This window comes from Lycorma delicatula, chromosome 1 (assembly GCF_047948215.1).
Source record: "Lycorma delicatula isolate Av1 chromosome 1, ASM4794821v1, whole genome shotgun sequence".
In the NCBI taxonomy this organism is placed as follows: Eukaryota; Metazoa; Arthropoda; class Insecta; order Hemiptera; family Fulgoridae; genus Lycorma; species Lycorma delicatula.
In genome coordinates this window covers 342,003-365,233 of record NC_134455.1, presented here as the reverse complement: position 1 = coordinate 365,233, position 23,231 = coordinate 342,003, and the positions used below count along the sequence as shown (strand labels likewise).

Here is a 23,231-nt window from a genome sequence, read left to right as displayed (position 1 = left end):
CGTTATATGATAAAACTGAATAATTGATTAAGTATAAAAGATTTATAAATTAATCACTTAATCTTGACATGAAAGACAAGATAACAAATACTAAAGGGTTAAATGAAAAATAAATAAAAATTATAATGCACAATTATTATTAATTATCAGAAAAGAAAAAAATATACAAACATGCAGATTCTATAAAAATTTATGAAATATTTAAGGATAAATAAAATACTGTGCAAAAAATATAATTACTATAGAATGAAAAATTAATCATTAGCATATTTTACATTTACATATAATGGATAGCTGCATATATACTATATAAAATAAATTATCTAGTTGATATGAATTGAAATTGAAAACCAGGTTTCTTCTTTATTGAATGATGAATAAAATCAACCTGGAATGAAAAAAAACATCAAAATTTAGCTCAATAAATAAAAGATTTCTATTTTCATTGCGAAACTGCAGGGCTCAGTTTTAAATCTTTTTAAAAATGTAGTGGATACCACTTATTTAAACATTACAACTGTATCTCAGTCAGTCAGAATTCCTAAATCTAAACAAGATTAATTGAAGCCCTTACAGCACATTGCAAATTGATAATTTGCAACAACAGATTAGTGTATGATTATAATTATAACATAGAGAATATTCTCTATAGTGGAATAAAATATTCTTCTATAGTAGAATATTATATTACATTATAGTTAGAATATATTACTTAGCACATGTAAGCATTATTACTGGAATGTATTCCTGGAAATGCAGTAATTCTAAGAAATGTTATTATGTTGAAGGCTTTGTCTTTTGTGTAATTTTTATTCAGTGTTGCACTCACTTCATCACAATGACAATGTAATGAAAAGTTTCATTCTTGAACTCACTGTTAGCATGTACACATAACATTGTTTATTAAATTTATGTTGGGAAGGTATATCCAAAATAATATTACACAAAGAATATCTACATTTATAAATTTTATATGTAAATAAAATAAAAACTTGGTTTTTAAAAAAGAAACTTCGTTAAGGAAAGGCTTTTATATACATTATAAAACATATATATATATATATATATATATATATTATGCGAAATATGAAACACCAAAACACAGTAATTAGACTAGTTAAACTTACTATATTAATTTCTAAATGATTAAATCTCATCTAATTACTGTGTTTTATAATAAGCATATTATTATTTCATATAATATTAAATTTTATCAACACAGTGGTCAACATGGTAATTACTTATTTGATTATATAAATACATATATAAAAACATGCATGTGCACACACACACACACTTTTATACAATTCAACATAGTACGCACTCTATTTTACTGATTATCAATATCAATAAATCCAATTTAAATAATGTATGAAACAGAATTCAATGGTGGAAAGTTGTTTTTTAATCCACATTCAGTCTTGATTTTTAATTATAACCTACAAAACATTTTGATATTTAAACATTATTGTTAATATAGTCAAATTTAATCTTAACAATTAAATAAATAAATATATAAAAAGAAAACAAAAATGTGCATTTATTGAATTCTGTATCTGATTATAATATTTTTTCCGTCAATACAAGTAACATTATGAATCACTTAAATGTTACATACAGATATAACTGTAAACTGGAATAAAGCGATTACTCAATTTTGTACAGGCACGTTTAAATAAAAAACGGCACTAGATATTGCTAATTATTGTACAATACTTTTTGATTTAGTCTTTATTAATAGTCTTTCACTGAGTAGTCATTAATCAAGTCTATGGGGAGACTGATGGCCATTTGTAGAGCTTGTTCATAAACGTCAAAATATTTTTCAACACTAATAATGCTGAATTAAAAATTAACTGAAAAAAATTTATAAAACAATTTTTGACTCTTTTCTAATTAATAAAGCTTATAATACTAAAAGAATACAGAATGGCACAAAAATCACAGTTCATCGACTAAAACTAATGCACAACTAACCTTGCTGAACATTTGAGCTCAAAAATGTTTATGTCTGTACAGATGCATAGAATACTGAAACAAGAAGTTTTCTTTGAAAGCAAGAGTAGCTGCTTTAGAAGACATACTGAAGCAAATAGGTAATATTTTTGTTTAATTTCTCAAGCATCTTTGGTTTAACGGCATACATCGTATCTTTCAATAACCCTAAAAGGAATGGTAATTTTGGTAATACATCTATGAAAATCCATTGTCTTATAACTCTGATGTCAGACTTCTTCATTAATACACTAACAGCCTGAGGTACCACAGTCTGGCCCAGCGTCATCAAGGTGGAAATATAAATGATTAAATTAATTTTTAGAAACGAAATAGCATATGACAAACTTCTAGGTTATTTCTATCCTTTAGTTAAGATCCCTTTTGTAACCGTTTCTTCAAAAAACAACAGTCCCAGCCCTCCTTAGTAGGTTATTTCAACCCAAACTGTCATAGAAAAACTAGTGATATAAACCAATAATAGTTTTAAAATGGTTTTCAAATTGTAAGGGTGGTAATGACTTTTACGCCACTCAAAATTGTGAGAAATAGTTTTGTGATTTTTAACATATATAATGTATACTGGCAATGTTTTTTTTTTCCAGATAATGGCCATTATCTGACTTATTCACATTCATGTTCAACTTTAGTAACTTATATAACATCTAATGATATACAGAGTGTTCTGTATAGTATACAAAATGAAATGAAATAAATATAATTTTCATACCAAGTTTTATGTGCAAGTTGATACTAGTTATGACATAAAAAGAAACAGCCATTCATCTAAAATAGGTCTGCAAACAATAAATATGAGGAAAAAGAAGAATAAGGTTAGCAATTTACAAATTGGTGTAACCTTAAAACATTTATTTTTCATAATTCACTGTGCATATAATAATGAATTTGTTCAGTTTTCTCCGCTTTGATAAGAGAAAAATCACAAGTCATAACTTTATATTAGGAACTAAATCACAAATTGATGAAAACTGCCATTTACATTTCTAGTCTAACATATATGCAGCTGCCAAACTTTTCTGTTTAATCAATTTAATTACTATTTATTAAATCTTTCATATTGAAAGTTTGGAAATTTCCTTGAACAGGCAATTTACATTAATAGTGAACCATCTTTTAATATAATACAAATGTACATATAACATACATGTCAACAATAACATTTAACTTACTTGAAAATGGATTTAAATTTTTATCATAATCATCATCATCATCAAACGGAGTACCTGATGAGTAATCTTCATCATCCTCAAATGGATTCTTTCCAGGCAATGATAATGTTGTATTCTGTTTATTTGAGATAACAGTCATTAAAGGTATTTCTGGAGAATCAGTGCTTGGCGTTAAGGCAGTATGTTGATCTCGAGTTAAGTTTGCTTCTAACATAGAACTATATCTTTCTAATGATAATTTTTGTTTTCCAAGTTCTTTAGGTCTCTCTGCAAAAAGTTAAAACCTTAGTCAATAATAAAAATCTATCAGGATTTTCACATATGCGCGCTCGCGCGCACACACACATACACACACACACACACACACACACACAGAGAGAGAGAGAGAGAGGGAGAACATTATTTATTTATATTATATAAGGGCTGTTTTTTCAACCTATAATTGTGTATCTAAGTAAACAAGAGATAGGCGGGAGCCAGGTCTGCACGATGTGTGATTTCACCGGCCCCCACCACAACCACTGCCATTGCCAGCTCCAATGCATTAGTCTGGGCCGAGATACAAGCAATTGAACACAGTTGTTTCAATCGATGTTCCCGCCAACTGTGAACTGTGAAGTGTAATATGTTTTCTGCAAGCAGAAGGATGTAGCACTGATGAAATCTACTGCAGAATGAGCCTAGTATATGGTGAAAACACTTGGAGTAATGGTAGTGTACGGAAATGGTGTAAGGAATTTAAAGAAGGGCTAATGTACATCCATGATGAAGGTGGGCAAGGACCCAAGTCTGTTGCTACTGTTTGCCTGGTTGAGCGTGTTGATGATTTTGTCCGTAACAAACGGAGGTTTACGATAAGTCAATTTTCTGCAAAATTCCCAGAGATTCCAAGGTCTTCTCTGTACACAATTGTGACTAAAGACCTAAGATACCAGAAACTGTGTGCATGTTGGGTCCCAAAAATTTGAGTGACGATCATAATGCAGTGAATGTCATCAGCCTTAAAGTTTCTCATGTTACAATAATGAGGAGGAGGGTGTTTTTAAAGTCTATCACTACCAGCAATGAAACTTGGATCCAGTATCACAATCCACAAAACCAAAGAACAGTCTGAGCAGTGGATGCAAACTTCTCCAAACAAGCCAAAAACTTTCAAACAGACACTGAGCAACAGGAAAACAATGGCTGTAGTTTTTTGGAACAATAAATGTGTCTTGTTGGTGAACTTTATAGAGCAGAGGACAACATAACAAAGGAAGTTATTGTGAATCTTTATCTCACCTTTGCAGATCGATCCAGAACAAACGAGGAGGCATGCTCTTGTCCGGCATGGTTTTGATCCATGAGAATTCATGATCGTACTGTGCCAACATGATACAACATCTTCTCAAACAATTCAAGTGGGATGTTTTCAACCATCCAACGTATAATCCAGACCTAGCACCTAGTGATTTTCACCTCTTTTGAGAATTGAAGGCATGGGTGGGTGGACAACACTTCTTCACCAACGAACTACTTCAGGAGGCTGTCAAGCCTCAGTGACCTTACCTTACCGGTAAGTGACCTTACCTCACTGATCGCAAACTTCTTTGAAGAGGGCATCGGAAAGCTGGTGTCATGATACGACAAATGCGTCAACTGTTTTGGTGATTATATAGAAGAAAAAGTTACATACTACTCAACTTTTAGTAATAAAATCATTTTATGTCAATGTATCTTTTTTTTTATAGCCCATTGGAGGTTAAACAAAAACATTACATACACTAAGTCTTCAAAAAGAATCCAGCCACATTTTTTTTTCCTGGAAAAGTATTTCAATATTATAAGTGGTATGAGTATGAGTAGTAAAACTTGTGTACAATTAGTTTTTGTACATGGTTTCTGTTGTTCAGCAGCTATTGTGTATTTGTGTAGTAGGCGTTTACATTTTTATTTTATACATGACTTGTCTTGCCAAGGCAAAACAATTTGTAAGATTAAACAGGGTTTTGGAAATGAAGCTGTACAAAGATTAAAGAGTGGTATTACAGTTTTCAAAATACCAAAAATTCAGCTGAGAGTAACTAGTACAAGTAGACAGTCAACAAGCCAAAATCCAAACCTCATTAATAACATGCAGAATTTGATAATGGAAAATAGTTAGCTTACTATCCACGAAATTGCAAATGACATTGAATTAGTAATGGTACAACACAAAAATTTAACAGATGATTTAGATATGCACAGAGTGGTTGCAAAATCTGTCACAAAAGTGCTTTCATTTGAATAGGAAGATATACATTTTTATACTGCACAGGATGTTGTAAAGTCCAACAGTAATACCAACTTTCTTATGACCATAACTGGTGATGAATATTGGGTGTATGGGCACAACCCAGAAATAAAAGTTCAGTTGTCACAGTGGAAGACACAATCATCTCCCAAGACTAAAGAAATTAAGTTAGGTGAGGAGCAAAATGAAAACAATGCTGGTTTTTTTTTTGACTATTGTACAGCTGTGTATCATGTATATCCATCCACACTGTCAACAAACAGTACTGTCTGGAGATTCTGTCATCATTGTGTTGCAAATCAGGAAAAAAGGCCAGACCTGCGGGAATACAATGCAAGTGATAGTTGCACCTTGATAACAAACTCACATTTGTCACGTCTAACCCAGGATTTCTTGTCAGAGACAGAATTCCTCAGGTTTACCTGTCTCCTTATTCAACAGAAATAACTGCTTATGATAGTTTGTTGTTTCCTTAGGCTGAAGAAGCTGCTGAATGTTTCCTGATTTAAAAACTGGAAGTACATAACGACAGATATGAGAGCACAGCTGGTAGCCGTTCTAAAAGAGCACTGCAAAAATGTTTCAAGCAAGGGAAGGATTGTGGGAATACGTTATGGAGTCATAAGAGGTCTACTTCATTCAGACATGGCATTTTCACACACACTACAACTCATTCTGTGTATTAACTTCACTGAAACAGCCACATGAAAACTGCAAAATAAAAGTCTCTTGTACAGTAAAGGAAGTCTGAATGGTTAAGAAGACTGTCAGATTATTTAATAGAAAAACAATAAATAAATGTGCAAGTATAGGTAGTTCATCCAACAAAGATCATCCTAACATATTAGCTGAAGCAATACGACCAGGTAAATACTCAACTCATTTGATATTCAGTGTCAATTAAACAGGTCTTTATATCAACATATGCCAATGTATACAATAAACATAAATGCACGGATGTACACTGTCAAAGAAGAAAATATATGCTTGGTTTCAATACAAAGATAAATTGTCTAAACAAATTTTAACGTAATTCAGAATTCAATTGTCTAATTAAAACAATATAATGTAATTTCACATTAAATTTTTACTGAAAAAGGATCTTGTTGAAATTGCCCTTGCAAAAAAAAAATTGACTGCCTGATGTTACTTTTAACTAAGAAAAATTCCTTAGAAAAACATTAAAAAAAAAAGATCAAATGATTACAAGCATAATTAACATTAAAAACCTCAAATCAGGAAACAATATAGTAAATAGTATCTACTGTGAAATCTCAGTTTCAATAAATTATATAAACATCATAAATATTAAATTAACTACAATCCAAATTATGAAATTTTTCTTGTGTGTATAGACAAGTTGACTTTGGTACTATACATTTAAAATTGGATGCATAGAACACAATGTAAAAAAAATTGTCCTAAAAATTAAATGAACGCATTTTCTAAGTTTAAGTTTAGATATTTTAAACAAATGTTTGAAAATTAAATATGAATTTTTAAAATTATATAAATGTATGAAATTATATTAAGAATGAAATAAAATATTTGCCAATTTAAGCTGAAAAAAAAGTTATACAACTGATGAAAAATTCTACAAAGTAATATTACCTGGGTTCTGAATTTTTATATCAACTGATTGTGACATATTGGTTGGTTTTTTCAATGCTTGCACAGTATCAGGTTTTGAAGAAAATGATTTTGATCCTGAAAAAAAAATTGATTTGAAAAATTAAAAATTAACACGTATAAAATTGGTGACCATTATAAAATGCATTAGAAATGTGATTATAAACACGAAAAATAATTAATTAGTATTTATTTAGGAAACAGAAAAAGGAATGCAAAATGAAAGGTATACAGCTAATCCATAAAAAAGTGAATAATTCACTTTTACTTACACTGAGAGGGCTTTCTTATTATAGATCATGTTTTTATGTGCTTTTAGGAAAAAAATATAATTTTTACTGAAAAATGGTTCAGAAAGATCTTCTGCTCAAACAGATGAAATGCTATTGTATAAACATGGAGTTAAGGACGAGGCAAGCTTATTTAAAGCTTGCATGATCTGTGATGGAGAAGGGGGATTTTAAAATGAATCTTATACATGACGCTTGAGGATTTGGCCAATTTTTGACAACTGCATGCAAGAAAGTAAACTAAGTAGTTACGTTATTATCAAATATGTTAAATAGACAAATAACACAGATAGCTAATACATAATTATGTTACAAATGAAGGTGATGTAGCAATTCATCCTTACGGAAGACTTTTTAAAAAATCTGTTGTTAACAAAGATACTTTTTATTCTAAGTATCTTGTGAAATTAGTGAAAATCTTTGTGAAATATCTTGTGAATTTAGTAATTTTTTATATTAACAAAATAATTTTTTTTTAACTTCACTTTTTTTAGTGCTCTAATATAAAAGACATTAAAATTATGTCAAGGATCTGCAATATCTAGAAGAGTTAACTAATGTTAAGTAATCTTTAAAGACAGTAGTATCATGACTTATTTTAAATCTTCCATTTCTTAATATTACCAGGTAATCAGCAACTGGTGATGGTCATACGCTGTCATCTGGGTTTGATTTACTTTCATACTGAATTACTGAATGTTTCATATGCAATACCATAATTTCAAGAGCATTTTATAGCTACTTCCATTAGGTAATAAAACACTTCAAGCCTTCAACTCCTACATCATCATGGTCTTATACATTGATCAACTGATCTGTCTTTTAAATCTATTCATAACTGAAATTCAAATTTATCTATCAAAAGGTAAGGTCGCATCACACTTATATGCTACATTTTACTCTATTAAGAAAAGCTTAATCTCACTTGAGGGGTTTCTACCTTAAATGATTAAATGAGAAATTACTTTTAAAAAAAAGACTCACTTGAGCAATTTCTACAAAAAACAGTAAAATTCCATTCAAACTATCCTATCTCCAGATATTAGTTTAAAGTAACATGTGTGAAGAGTGGGATAAGTCATACTAACTGAAGTTATACAATCTACAGCATTAATATTAATATTAACATTGTCAATGTGAATGTTATATCATACAATATTTAATAATATTCTATCATAAGAAATAATTAAAAGGTTAAAATACTCAGTTTTCTTGACGCAGTATTCAAAAAATTAGATCGATAATGTGTTGTCTGTATCTTACATTACATGTTATGTTGTCATGATACAAGGTTATTTTAATAAATGCAATAAGTGATAAGAAAACAGTACTGTAAAATGTTTGCTAATCACAGTACCAAAGATTGTAGTTGCCCCATCAGTTGTATATTTATATGTAAATATACGTTCACAATATTATTGTAAATGTGTTTGTAATAGTGAAGTATGTATTACGTGGATATATTGTATGGATGTAATACATGTACTACATATATTGTATGGATATATTTGAACCTCAACTTCATTGCCTTACTCTTCATCAAATAAATCTTATTTAGATGAATAGGTTTTTATTTTGTAAAGTTATTCTTCTGGTTATTCCATATTACTTAAGCAGAAAATTTTTTAAATGAAAAATGCATTCAGCATAAACATTTTGAGGATATTTAATTTTTTTTTGTTCTACTGTCATAATCACTTAGCATTGGATTGAATTGGAAAAATGAAAAACAGATGATTAGGCAATAGCCTGATATCACTCTAATATTCAAGATATTTTCAACCAAAATTGAAGAAAATTAAACTTTTTTTCTCAATTCTGAAGTTTGGAACAAATTAAAGCTTTATAATTTGAAAATTACAAATAATTCTTAAGTCTGTAATTTGGTGGTGAACTCTAAAATTTAAGATTAGCAATTATCCGTTTTTTGTGATATATAAAGTTCAATTTCAAAATTATTTTTGTTTTAGATTATTTTGTTGTTATAAAATATATTTATTGACTTCTGCCAAACTGTTTAGGATGATAGTTCATTAAATAGAGTGAAAGTTGTTAATGGCTGCTATTGATTACAACTGTACATAAGGAAGACAAAATATACAGTAGTAAGCAGACATAAAATTCGTGATGGCTTTTTATCAGTAAAATTTCTCTTGGATAGGTATCAAGTTTTAAACAATTAGGATGCTGCTTGAATGAAGATTGTCACACTTCCAAGAATAAAGAAAAAGCCAGATCTGCTTTTCTGTGAATAAAAAATGTCCTATGCAGCTATACTTAAATGTAGGAAGAGAAAGATTAAGTGCTGTGTATCGTCTCTGTGCTGCTGGAGGGTCAAATTTTGGATTTAATCAGAAGCATAATTAAACAAAAATGATGCCTTTAAGATGTGGTCTATCAATTACTGGCAATGATTAGGTGAAGATACAAGATTCACTATGAGAATGTACTAGCATTTAAGATTATTAAGAGGAAAAACCTGGAGTATGCACATAAAGTGAGACACATCCAGAGAAGTGCTGGTTTCTGCACCTCGTATTTCACGGAAAGTTGAAATCCAAGACCAGAATTTCATGACTGAAGAATCTGAAGCATTGGATCAACCAGATCTTCACTCCCATCAGCTGTAGACAAGGTTGAAATTGCTCAAATGATTGCCAACATTCAATAATGGACATTGCACATAAAGAAAAATATGTTTATTAAATAAAACCTATTAAAAAGAAGTAGTTCTATAAAATATTAAAAGAAAGGAACCACTAAAACAAAAAGTGACCCAAATATATAAAACCTAAACATTTATCAAATGGGGGAAAAACAAATTAAATAAAAAAATATAGCACATACAAATGTACATTATTATAAGATATATATATATATATATATATATATATATATTATATATATATTAAGTATAACAATATTCTTCTACAAGTTTACAACATAACACATCATCACATTACAACAAATTAAAATATCTTATACAATAACAATAAAATCATTAAATAAAACCTGTTCTAATCACAGATGGAGAGAATTTCAAATAAATATTTAGTAAGTAAAATATTTGTACTGTTCATGGAGGTTTCTTAATTCTTAATAGATAATAATTAAGTATGTTTCTTGTTGATTTGATTAACTATTTTAATTAGTTTGTATTTGGGGTGTACAACAATTCAGCTGTGGAGTAATTTGTCGGTTGTGTAAACTGTATACATTAAGTAATTGCCAGACAACCAATTATTGTTAAGCACTTCCTTTATTTACTTTAAATTTATACTGAATTAATCATTACATTATGTTACAATAGTTACAATAGCTTCAGTTAAGTTCACATTTTTAAATATATATACAATAATTACATTATATAATATATAACAATTACATACATTAATAATTTAACAATAATTAAGACCAGCTAGTTCATTAACAAATAAGAAGAAAGAAGATGACAGGAGTTGGGGTACATTAGTTTTGGTCCTCCAGACCGGATCATTAAAAAATATGGATAAGATCGGATAATTAAATTATTATGTGAAATATCGCTATATGTGAAGTTCTAATATTGTTATATATGTAAATACATTGCAGTTTGGGAAATTCAATTTTCATTGGTGATCTTCAATAATAAAATTATGAATGAACGAAAATATTATTTTGGCGTTTCTTCACTACATTGAATCTGGGTTCATAATTTACGTTACTATCATTATCTATATAATACTATTTGTGTAATTTAGTTTTACTTTGTTTTTTGGCCATATTAGTTATTGCAATTATTATGGATAAAGAACAAAATTATTATGACAAAGAAAATCAATTAAGGCCTCCATTACAAGAATTGGATTACTCGCAGATAAATAGTCGTCATAGAGTAAATAATCAAGAACATTCTGTAGACACAGCTTTTAAACAATTACAATTGCAAATTATAATCAATTTACCATTGTTTGAAGGTGACATTCTTGAATGGCCTCACTTTATTAATATATTTAATGATTTAATCCACACTTGAAAAGATTTAACAAATATTAAAAATTACATTATTTACATCCATCACTAAGAGACAAAGCCTTAGCCATTAATAGAACTATTTGATTAGAAATTTATGATTGTATATTTTAATGCATATTTATTTTAAAAATATTTTTTTAAAAAAGAGAATCATCAGATCTTCTATTTAAATTCATTAATGGCATTTCTTCACTTTTCAATTCAATTGAAGCACTGCAACTTCCAGTTAACATATTCGAATTCATTGTAATTCAATTTCTAACAAGACTAGATTATAATACTGTCAGGTTATGGAAGGAAATATTATCAAATAAGGGCTGTCCAAACTTTCAAGAGTTTCTAGAATTTCTTGAGGCCAGATGACACATGCTGGAAAATCTTAGTTTAAGTACTATAAACTCACAATTCAGTATTGGAAATGTTAAAGGATAACATTACAACAATGCATTTAAATTTCATCGCAAACATCCTACTTCAAACGTTAACAAGATTCATAAACAACATAACGTTATTTATTATTCTAGATCTAATTTTAAACATTGTTTGTTTTGCAATTTCAATCAATTACAAAAATGCAAAGAATTTTTAAACTTATGCAATGATGAACAAAGAGACTTTTTAGAACATAAGTGTTTTCTCATGTTTTCACAAAGGTCATAGTAACAATCAATGTTACTCAAATAACTCATGTCATTTGTGTCAACAGACACAACAAACTCTTTCATACTGATAAAATTGATTAAATCAACTCAATAAAGAAAATTTGATTATTTCAGGCATAAATAATGAATTAGCCAAATCTGATTATATTGTACTACTTACATTGCATTCACAATACAAAAACTTTTCATTCAAGGTCGGAACTAATAACCTTCCATTACATACATTTGAAACTGATCATTTTAATCTATCTCAAAATCTATTCTTTGCAGATCCTAAATTTAACATATCAAATAATATTGATATTTTAATCAGAGCCCAATTTTATTTAGATCTTATATTACCTCGTAAATTTATTCAAGATCCAAGGTATCCTATTATTCAAGAGGTAGGACATATTTTTAGCAGTTGTCTTCCAACTAAATTTAAACATAATAATACTGTTACATCTCTTTTTACAAGCAACAATAACTTATATCATTCAACTATACTTGGAACATTTTTGGAAAATTCATGAAACTGATTCTGATGTTTCACCATTTCAGTTAATGAAATGTCTATATATGACACACTTCCAACTTAATACCACTAAGAACAATCTAGGCAGATTTATCGTCTCATTACCACATAAATCCGATAAAATCTGGGTAGGTAATTCTTTCATTAACGCTAAAAATAGGTTCTTATCTGGAACAAATATTATGCAACATTTCTAATTTTAAAAGGGAATATTCCGCCTTTATGCACGAATACCTAAGATTAGGTCATATGTCATTACTTAATTCTGATGATTTATTAACTAATGAATCAGATATATATTACTTACCTCACCCCACCCAATATTTAAGTTCACAAGTCTGATTACTAAAATGCGAGTTTTCTTTGATGGCTTATCTCTTAATAATAATATCACTATTAGTTGGGCCTGTTGTCCAACAAGATTTATTCTCAATAATACTTGGATTTGGAATCCATAACTACGTCATTACATCTGACATTGTGAAAATGTATTGTCAAATGTATTGTTAAACCACATTGTTTAACCTACATTGTTAAATGTATTGTTAAACCTTACGACACTAATTTACAACGCATTTTGTGGTGCGAATCTCCAGATCAACAACTACAACATTTTGCACTTAGAACTATAACATATGGAACCGCTTCTACTCCATACTTAGCCACTACATGCCTAATTTTTAAATGAAATCCAAAGAGATTTCCCATTAGCATGCAATGCTATTAGAAATGATTTTTATGCTGATGATTTTTTTTTCAGGTTCTGACCGTAGATGAAGCTATCCAACTAAAGGTTGATGTTTTTAATCTACTCCAATGTTATGGTTTTCCATTTCATCAATGGTTTTCTAATAATTGTAATATTGTTTTCTTGTTCTATTGCCCAGGAACATGAGTTACGTACCTTAGGAATTTTATGAAACAATTCTACAAACACATCATCATTTCAAATTACTCAGTCTATTAATACTAAAAGAATTATTCTCTCTATTATTGTAGGAGTATTTGACCCATTAAGTCTTATTGGCCCTAAGATAAGTTGTCCAATTAAATTCAACATGGAACTGAGGTTAACTCAACCCAAATACATAGATTTTTGGACCTCCATAAAGGGTTACAGGTGTTGTATCTACATTCGAACCTTATTTTCTAATTAAACAATTTCATGTAATTTACTTTGTTCCAAATCAAGACTTGCTTCTTTAAAGCAAATATCACTACCAAGGCTTAATTTATCTGGTTGTTTACTCCTCTCACATTTATTAGTAAAGGTAATAAATGTTCTGAATATGCATATTGATGAAATACATTTGTATTCAGAATCAACAATGGAATTGTCCTGGATTCATGGAAATCTGTCTGATTGGAAGGTATTTATAAGTAATAGCATTTCTGAAATTCAAAGAAATACCAAAAATGCTAAATGGTACTATATTAAGTCTATGGAAAATCCAACTAACGTATTGTCTAAGGATTGTAATCCAATTACATTAATTAATATGTGACTTTGGTGGCGTGGTCCTCCTTGGCTCTTACAATTTTCTTCTCATTGGCTAAACACTCATATTAACTTTAATAATTATAGTAAAGATCCAGAATGACTCATAGAAAAACGTACGTTTATATCTTTAGTACATACTGTTTTAGTTTTAATTCATACATTTAGTTTTTGTTTCCGATTTATGCACAATCTTAAATTAAATTGGTCCAAACAAATCGCTGGTCATTTAACTACAAGGGAATTAAATCAGACCCTTACCTTTTTCATAAAACAGTCTCAACACATACATTTTAGTGATGAATTAAATAAACTTAAGAACAATCAAATTATTTCTAACCAAAGTGAAATCATTTCACTTGACCCACTTCTGGGTGACTTAGGATTATTATGAACTATTATGGAAGTTAGATTACAGCATTCTTTATATATTATCAAGCTAAACATCCTATTATCCTACACTCAAAGGCAAATATAACTAAATTAATTATTACTGCTGAGCATTTACGTCTTTTGGATTCTAGTATACAATTGACACATCATTCATTACGCCAGATATACTGGATCTTAAATGCTAAAACAAGCATTTCATTGATCATTAATAAATGTTTGAATTGTTTTCATTTTAACGCAAAAACTCAAATGCAACAACTAGGTCAGTTACCACCTTTCATTCCTCGTCCATTCTGTCTGTGCAACTACAGAGGTCCGCTTACAATTCATCATGGCGGACAGAGGTCCAAAGACTTAAGTAAATCTTATATTGCACTTTTTATATGCCTCAGTTCCAAGGCAATTCATTTAGGATTAGTCTTGGACTGGACTGCACAGTCATTCAAGAGATTTATTTCATGAAGTATTCCTATCCAAATATTTTCAGATAATGGTTTCAACTTTTATTCTGCCAAGAATATTTTGTATGACTTATTTGAATAAGGAAAATCTAAAATCATACATTCAAGCCTTTTCAGCCACATTTCATGGTCATTTATTCCACCTTATTCGCTCCATTTTGGTGGCTTATGGGACAGCGCAATTAAAAGTGTAAAATATTATCTATGTCGTGTAGCAGGACAACAATCTTGAACTTTGAAGAATTGTATATGGTTTTAACACAAGTTAAAACCTGTCTTAATTCTTGTCCCATTTTTACTGTTTCTACAAATCATAGGGACCCAGAATTACTATCGCCTGGACATTTTCTTGTTGGTTGTCCACTTATGTCTTTACCTGAACCAGATTACAAAGAAACTGAAATTAACTGCCTAGGTCGTTGGCATTTACTCCAAAAGTTTGTCCAATCAATCTAGAAACGATGGTCTAAGAACTATCTTCATTATCTCCAGCAGAGAAATAAATGGCATTTTCCTTTGTGTAATCTGTCTACTGGAAACTTAGTATTAATCTCGAAGTAGAACTGTTCACAAATGCAATGAAAATTCGGAGTTATCACTAAAGTTTATCCGGTCCTGACCAATTAGTTCAAGTCGTCAATTTAAAGACTGCTAATGATCAGCTCCGAAGACCTGTGCATAAGTTGTGTTTGCTCACAATGTCTGATATTTAAAAATATAAAATATTTAAATAAAATTAAAAAAATACACAGATAAAATAAAAAAATTTTTCACATGTTACTAATTGAAAATGTTGTTAAAATAATATATTTTTTCTAACTGATGCTATACTTTATCACTGTAATTTATTTACTGTATTTTATTAATATGCTTTCAAATGTTATATATTGTTATTATAATGTAATATTCTGTATATTTATATCTTAATCATACGCTTTTCTAACACTCTACTCTACAGACTAATTTTAATACTACATTACATGTGCATACACACCACACAGGCACAAAGAACAACTACAGACAACACGAAGAACACATACAAAATGAAAAAAACACACACACCAAAGATATTATATTAGATGCAATAAATCACTGACTGTGTAATAAGTCATCATTATTTACAGTTTCTAACCAATAGCACCATGGTTATTTAAACCATTGGACACATCTTTCTCCTGCGTCATGAACAACATATTTAAAGAAATCCTAGTTGCTACAGAATAATAGATACAAGTTAAATGCAATAAGTCGCTAGATTTGCAATAAGTCATCTTATTTACACTTTCTAGCCAATTCAGACCGTTGGATACATCTTCTCTTGTGTCACAAACAACATATTTAAAGAAATCCTAGTCACTATAAGATTATAGGTACAAGTTTCCAAGAATATATATTTACGTATATTGTTACAAGTTATTAATATTTTGAGCATTATGATTATGCTTATTATTGTTACATATTTATGATTATCATATCAAAATTAATGAAACTATGAACATTAGAATTATCATTCTTATTATATTATTCTTTTTGCATTACTACTTTTACACAATGCCATTGATTTGTGATCACTGTTATACATTATATTGATAAAAAAATATAAAATAAATATACTTGACTTATCTTGTACTACTGAATCATATTAATGATATAATTCATATTTGTGTTAGTATAAGATATATATACTTTATATTATATTGATATTCTCATGTTATTATAAGAAAAAAGAACTTCTTTTTTTATGGGCAGTATGTTCAGATTCATTTGTTTTCTTTGTCCTGTTGCTTAAATGTAAACATCTCCTGTCATCTTCTTTCTTCTTATTTGTTAATGAACCAACTGGTCTTAATCATTGTTAGAATTATTAATGTATGAATCTTTACTTTCCTATAAAATGTTGACGAAATAACATTACTTAGTTCTACATCTGTTCTAGGTAGACAGCATATTTAATATATATTTAAAAATGTGAACTTAACTAAAAGTATGAAACTATTGTAACTATTGTTGTACATTATTTTTTATATTTACATTAATTACACATTTATAAAATATTAAACTTTCTGACTAATACAGATACATTTTTATATTATTTCTTCAACATTTTAAAGGAGAGTAAAGATTCATACATTAATAAATCTAAGAATAATTAAAACCAGCTGGCTCATTAACAAATAAGAAGAAAGATGACAGGAGATGTTTACATTTAAGCAAGAGGACAAAGAAAAAATGAATCTGAACAGGGGTATTCTATTTTAATTCAACAAATTTTCAAAAGTTTTATTGCATCACTATTTTTGATTTTGAGATATTTGGTATATGATAACTACCCACCTTGCAGTGGCCAAAAAATATTTTTTCTATATATAAAAAATTTTTTTCTTCAGCAATAGATTATTTTCTTACTCACCAACACGTAAATACAACCATTTTCATCACTTTTTCCATGAGCTGTATAGCATTCTTACTTTACATTATACAGAGGGTCAAAAAGGGCTTTTTGGAAAGAGTAAAGATAAAACTTCATCTTAGTGTACTCAAAATTCATTTTCTTTAAAGTTATGTTAAAAATTGTTTTTTTTCAAATTTTGTGCCAAAATAAATAATGAAGGGCTTAGGGTAACAGGCCTGATTTTTACCTTTTAACTCTCAGGTACTAGTAATACGTATAAAAAAAAATTGGACTGTTACTGAGTGTCCATTAAAAAAAAATGCCCACCAAATAAGATTTTGAAAATGTCTCATTTATGGGGCCCAAAAACCACATGTGGGACAGATGGCAAAAATCTGAAATTTTTACAGCAGTAAGTACTTTTTATGTACTTTAAAATCACTTAAAATTTATTTTATTACTCAATGGGGTTTACGAGTAATACTACAGTGTTCTTCTTCTGCTTCCAAAAGCAAGTTATAAATTAAGTAAAAACACTGTTGCTACACATTAAACAATATTTTTATGACGACTCCTCAGCCCAGTATAAAAACAAAAACAATTTCATAAATTTTTGTAACCAAGATGATATTGAAATCGCCACTGAATGACATTTTTTTTCCTCATACCATGGAAAAGGACCGTGTGATGGTATTGGTGGAACTGTAAAAAGGACTGTGACTACAGCAAGCCTTTAAATAACAGTCAATAATCAAATTTTTATACCTTCTGAAATCTACAGTTATTGCAAAGACAATATTAAAAGTATAATGTTTATTTTCTGCTCTAATAAAGATGTTCAAGAGACTGAAGAATACTTCAGTTCTTGTAAACAGGTAATTGAAAGAGTCCCAGAAAGAAGAATCTTTCAAGTTATGTTCCAAGTCAGAAATGTATTCTGAAAGTCTGGATGACCTCTAAATCAGAAACGTTTACGTTAGTATTGGTACACAAGGACATTAGTGTTTCTGTTTGTTTTGTAGGCTTACCAAATCCAAAATATAAAAATTATGTCTGTTGTGTATACTATGGCAAATGGTGGTTACGCGAAGACATTCAAGTCAAAATACATGAAAATGAAGAGGAATACTGAATAATACACTTTTTCCATCCACAGGGTCCTGGTATTTCATTGAAGAAATCATTGAGGGATAATCAACCATGGGTTCAACTGAAAAATATTTTAACGCCTTCAGTGCTTTTCTATCAACTACTGTAAGAGAACACAATGTTACACTAATGATGAATGAGGACTTATCAGTTCTATTCAATATAAAAAATGGCAGGAGCACTAAGTTATGTTAAAGTTTGTTATCAAAAAGTGCAAGATTTATTCATAACTTTCATTAGCAGGAGTAAAATAAGGTAAAAGTGAATTGAACAATTTGTTAATGTATTTGAATTATCATTTTGTAATTATTATTAATCATTCTGTAATTGACAATTTATCAATTTATAATTAATAAATTATTTATTTATTTGTAATTTATTTATTAATTATCAATTTTTCCATACTAATGAGTTCAGTTGTAATTTTTATAATCTGAAAAAAATACATAATATCAGTATTTTTGGATACATTTTACGGTTAAAAGGAACTATTTTTTAGCAGTGTTGTTGGCTTCATTAATCGTCCATCTCTTTGAGTAACAAAATAATTTTTTATGGTTTTAAAGTACTTACTCCTGTAAACATTTCAGATTTTTGCCACCTGTCCCACATGTTTTTGGGCCCCAAAAATGAGACATTTTCAAAATCGTATGATTTGGTGGCCATTTTTTTTAATGAAGGACACTGTAAAAGTCCAATTTCTTTTTTTATAAGTACTACTAGTACCTAAGTGTTAAAAGGTAAAAAACAGGCGTGATTCACTAAACTGTTCATAATTTATTTTGGGCCCAAAATTTGCTTGCTTGTTTACAAAAATTTGTAAACGTAATTTCAGTAAACATTACAAGATTTGGTTATGTAACAAAATGAATTTTGAGTACACTAAGATGAAGTTTCATCTTTACTCTTTCCAAAAAGACCTTTTTGACCCTCTGTACAATGTAAAATAAGAATGATACAGTTCATGAAAATGGCTGTTTTTACCTGTTTGCAAGTTAGAAAATAGTCTATTACTCAAGAAAAATTTTTTTAAAAATATAAAAAAATATCTTTTGGCCACTACAAGGCAGGTAGTTGTCATATCAAATATCATCATGCACTGATCATTTGTTGAATTAAAATAGAATAGCCCATTTTTATTTACATTTTAAATTATTTGATACAACACATGAAAGATAGTGAAATCTCCATACCTGAGCTCTAATAACATCAAGAATTTTTTTGTTATTAGGAAGACATGCTGGACATTCATTGTCATGTTCTGAGAAACTCTGAAAACAACTGAAAATCACAAGAGAATTTTAATTATTTTTAATATAACTATAAACAGCTCCAATAATGTTTCAGATTAACATTATTTTCAAATTAATAAAATTAAAACTAAAATAATAAAAGAAATTAGGATAAATTACGTAACACAAATAATAAACTAAAATTTATGGTTGATATGTCATTTTTGCTTTTTAAAATTTCTATGCTTGAAGTAATAGCTTTAGAGGTTTTATAATTAAAAATTTAGAAGTTATATTTAAAATAAAAAACTTTGCCTAATTTTTTTTTTTAAATTTATAAATATGTTTACTATTAATTTACTTCTATGAATTACATTCTCTTATCTATATCTGAAAGAAACTTGAATTAAATAACAATCATCTAATTTTTATAATTCTTTCAACTTTAAAAAGTGAAAAGTTAAAACTTTAAAACAGTAAGGAAATATATAAAAATCTGTATATGAATTAATCTACTAAAATAAAATGAGTGTTTTCAACAGACTTTCTCAGTCTTCAACTTGTTCAAAAAATGAAAATTTCATATAAAGTCAAATTGCAATCTTTCACACAATGTTGGGTATTTTATTGCTATCATATGTTAATGATGTTGTTTGTTGTCATGACAGCAAGGAATTATACAAAAAAAAAAAAATCTAAAGTAGCACCGACTGCTATTGTCAATATACAATATAATGTGCTTGTAATGAGATGGGAATGTTCTTAATTTAAGAACATAATGTTCTTAATTTATTAAGTGATTTAAGGGACTGATTAAGTCTATTAAATTTGGTTTTGGCCTTGACGTTTTACTTTATTTCATAATCTTCAATTTCCAGAATGCTACTCTCTGAAGCATTTAGACAATGCACAATCATCTGGTTATATACAGTTTACTGAACTACTGAAGAACTGTTAATACATGATAATGCAAAAAAATTAAATTTTTACATTTCTTTATATGCAATTATTTTAACTGTTTGGCAGATGATGCAGTTGAAGACAGCAAAAGCGCTTCTGTAGTTGTGCATTTTGATATCTGACATACAATCCTGACTGTATTTATTGGTTTTAGGCCCAAAATTATTCTGAAAACTTACATATATAATAAGCGTTTCATAAATTAATAGAAAAAACTTCAGTGTATTCCCAAAGGATTTCTGCTACAAGGTAAAATGAGGCAATACTGAAATTCCTGGTATATATTTCATACATATATGTTTTTATGAAAATTTTTAAAAAGAGGTTCCATAATTGTACTTCAATTAAGAGAAAATTGTCATAAACCATAAGAAATAGTGTCTAACACTTTCTTGTTTGGATAAAATTTACTTATATATCCAGAAAACAAAAAAAACAAAAAAAAAACATAAAATTTGAAGAGAATCTAATTCTGAAAAAAATGGATATAAATAAAGTTAAACCGAAAGTAATGTTTACAAAAAAAACATTTAATTCTTATTTAAACCAAAATAAGGCATAAATATGCAATAATATTAAATCAAACATATTTCTGTACTGCAAATAAAATTATACGAATAAAATTAACTACTTAAATGAAAAAAAAAAATTTATTAAAAATTACATAATTTCATTTAAAGCAGTCTCTTTTGCTGTTTACACAGTGCTCAACTTCATCTAAAACTCCTTAGTGGTAGAAATCAGCATGAAAGTTTTCACTATCTACCTATTAATTTGAAAACAAAACGTTTCTAAATGTATGTTTATATAAATCTTTTTTCTTTATTTTTGACAGAAAAACACAAATAATCTGTTTCTTTATCCGACACTGTATGTAAATAAATTATATATATATATATTCATAGAGTGATCATAAATTACTCTGCGCATTTTAGGTATTAATCAGAGAGTAACAAAGCAATGTACTTATATGAAGGTTTTATTGCTGAACAGGGCATTTCAAACATTTTTGTTTACAATATTTATTAACTTCAAACAAGTTCCACATGAGCACCTTTTGTGTTCATGTTATTAAAACATAGTACCTGTTTATAATATAACAGTATGCATCTGTTATTAACAGGTGCTCAAGTTATGAACAGTAATAATAAAAAACACTTTCACGAAACCATACTACGAATATTACTTTCTCCTGCATGGTAGCCAATGCTCAACTGACAATCCCCCTTATTGTTACATAGGACTGGAGTTCATTCAAGGTCATCATCAGTAACTCTAGTACCTACACTAATATTTGAAAAGTCAACGCGAGCTAAACATTGCTTTGTACATTTTTTATTAATCCCTAAAATGTACTGAATAATTTATGTTCACTTATATAAAGAGTGTTTATAACAGTTTCAAGAATTCAGAGGATGGTCCCTCACATTGAAATAAAGAAAAAAACTTTCTATCAATATATGTCCAGAAATGTTTAAGTTTATTTGTTATCTGCATTTTGTATTTTTAATATAAAAATTTATTTTCAAGAATGATAAATAGATAAAGTTGAAATTTAGTATACTGCTAGGTACTTGTATAAAAATAATGAACCAAATCTCTCACTCAATCTATTTCAAAATGGCAGTCATGTAAACATCTTAATTGCTAATATCTTTGCAACCACTGATTTAAATGTTATATTATTACAAAAAATGTTAAGCATTTTATAACAGAGAAAATGACACTACACCTTATTTATTCAAATCCATTCATAAAAACTAAGTTATAGCAAAAATTCTTGAAGCAAGTAATTGTAGTCTAGCTTATAAAACCAGTTTTAATTCCCTCCCGAATAAAATTAAATAACTTGACATGATCTCAAATGAAATAATTTTATTAATGTTACCAAATTATAAAATATAATAATTTAAAATAAAAAATATTACAATAAAATAAAATATTATTGAAATTATGAAAATATTATAATAATAAACAACATTATTATTATAATAAATTATTATCATTGAAAAAAAATTTACAATGCACATTTTCCTTTAATGAACAGACACTGGTTATTAAAAGGATTTTTTTTTTCAATTAGAATTTATTTAACAAGAACAAATTATTTTATCAGATAATAAAATACTAATAAAAGAATGTGACAAATCCTCTCAATCCCATTTAGGATTTTTGTGTGCAATTCTTCTTTGGAATTCACAGGGATGTCATTTACAAGTACCTTTAAATGGTCCCATAAGAAAAAGTCAAGGATTAAGATCAGGAGACTTTGCAGACCATGACATTCGGTCTCTTTGACCAATCCATTTCTTTGGATATAATTCATTTACGTAATCTCCAATGAGCTGGAGCTGGAACCCTATCCAGCATAAACCACATTTTGTTGTGTATGTTTAGTGGCAGATCAGTCATCAAGAAATGTAAATATCATTGAGGCGTTTCATATAAAAAACAGACAAAAAGTGGTCAACCAGAGTAACAGCCCATATGTTTACAGAAAACTGATATTGGTGATAGTTCTCTGAAATGGCATCAGGGTTTTCAAGTAACCATATTTGAATGTTGAGAATAGCTGAT

At 28.6% G+C, this 23,231-nt stretch overlaps 1 protein-coding gene across 2 annotated transcripts in view; it reads right to left on the bottom strand.

Moving 5' to 3' along the window:
* Positions 1-294: 294 nt before the first annotated feature.
* Positions 295-23,231, bottom strand: part of LOC142318021 (uncharacterized) — a 29,513-nt gene continuing 6,576 nt past the window's right edge. The window contains exons 2-5 of one of the 2 annotated variants that reach the window (XM_075354553.1): positions 19,656-19,743; positions 7,069-7,164; positions 3,186-3,452; positions 295-388 (exon numbers count right to left, since the gene is read on the bottom strand). In XM_075354553.1, coding sequence (XP_075210668.1) covers positions 384-388; positions 3,186-3,452; positions 7,069-7,105 — 309 coding nt within the window. In that variant the 5' untranslated portion in view covers positions 7,106-7,164; positions 19,656-19,743 and the 3' untranslated portion in view covers positions 295-383. Of the gene's footprint in view, positions 389-1,799; positions 1,857-3,185; positions 3,453-7,068; positions 7,165-19,655; positions 19,744-23,231 lie in introns of those variants that run through there. The other variant, XM_075354551.1, reaches the window with a different exon arrangement.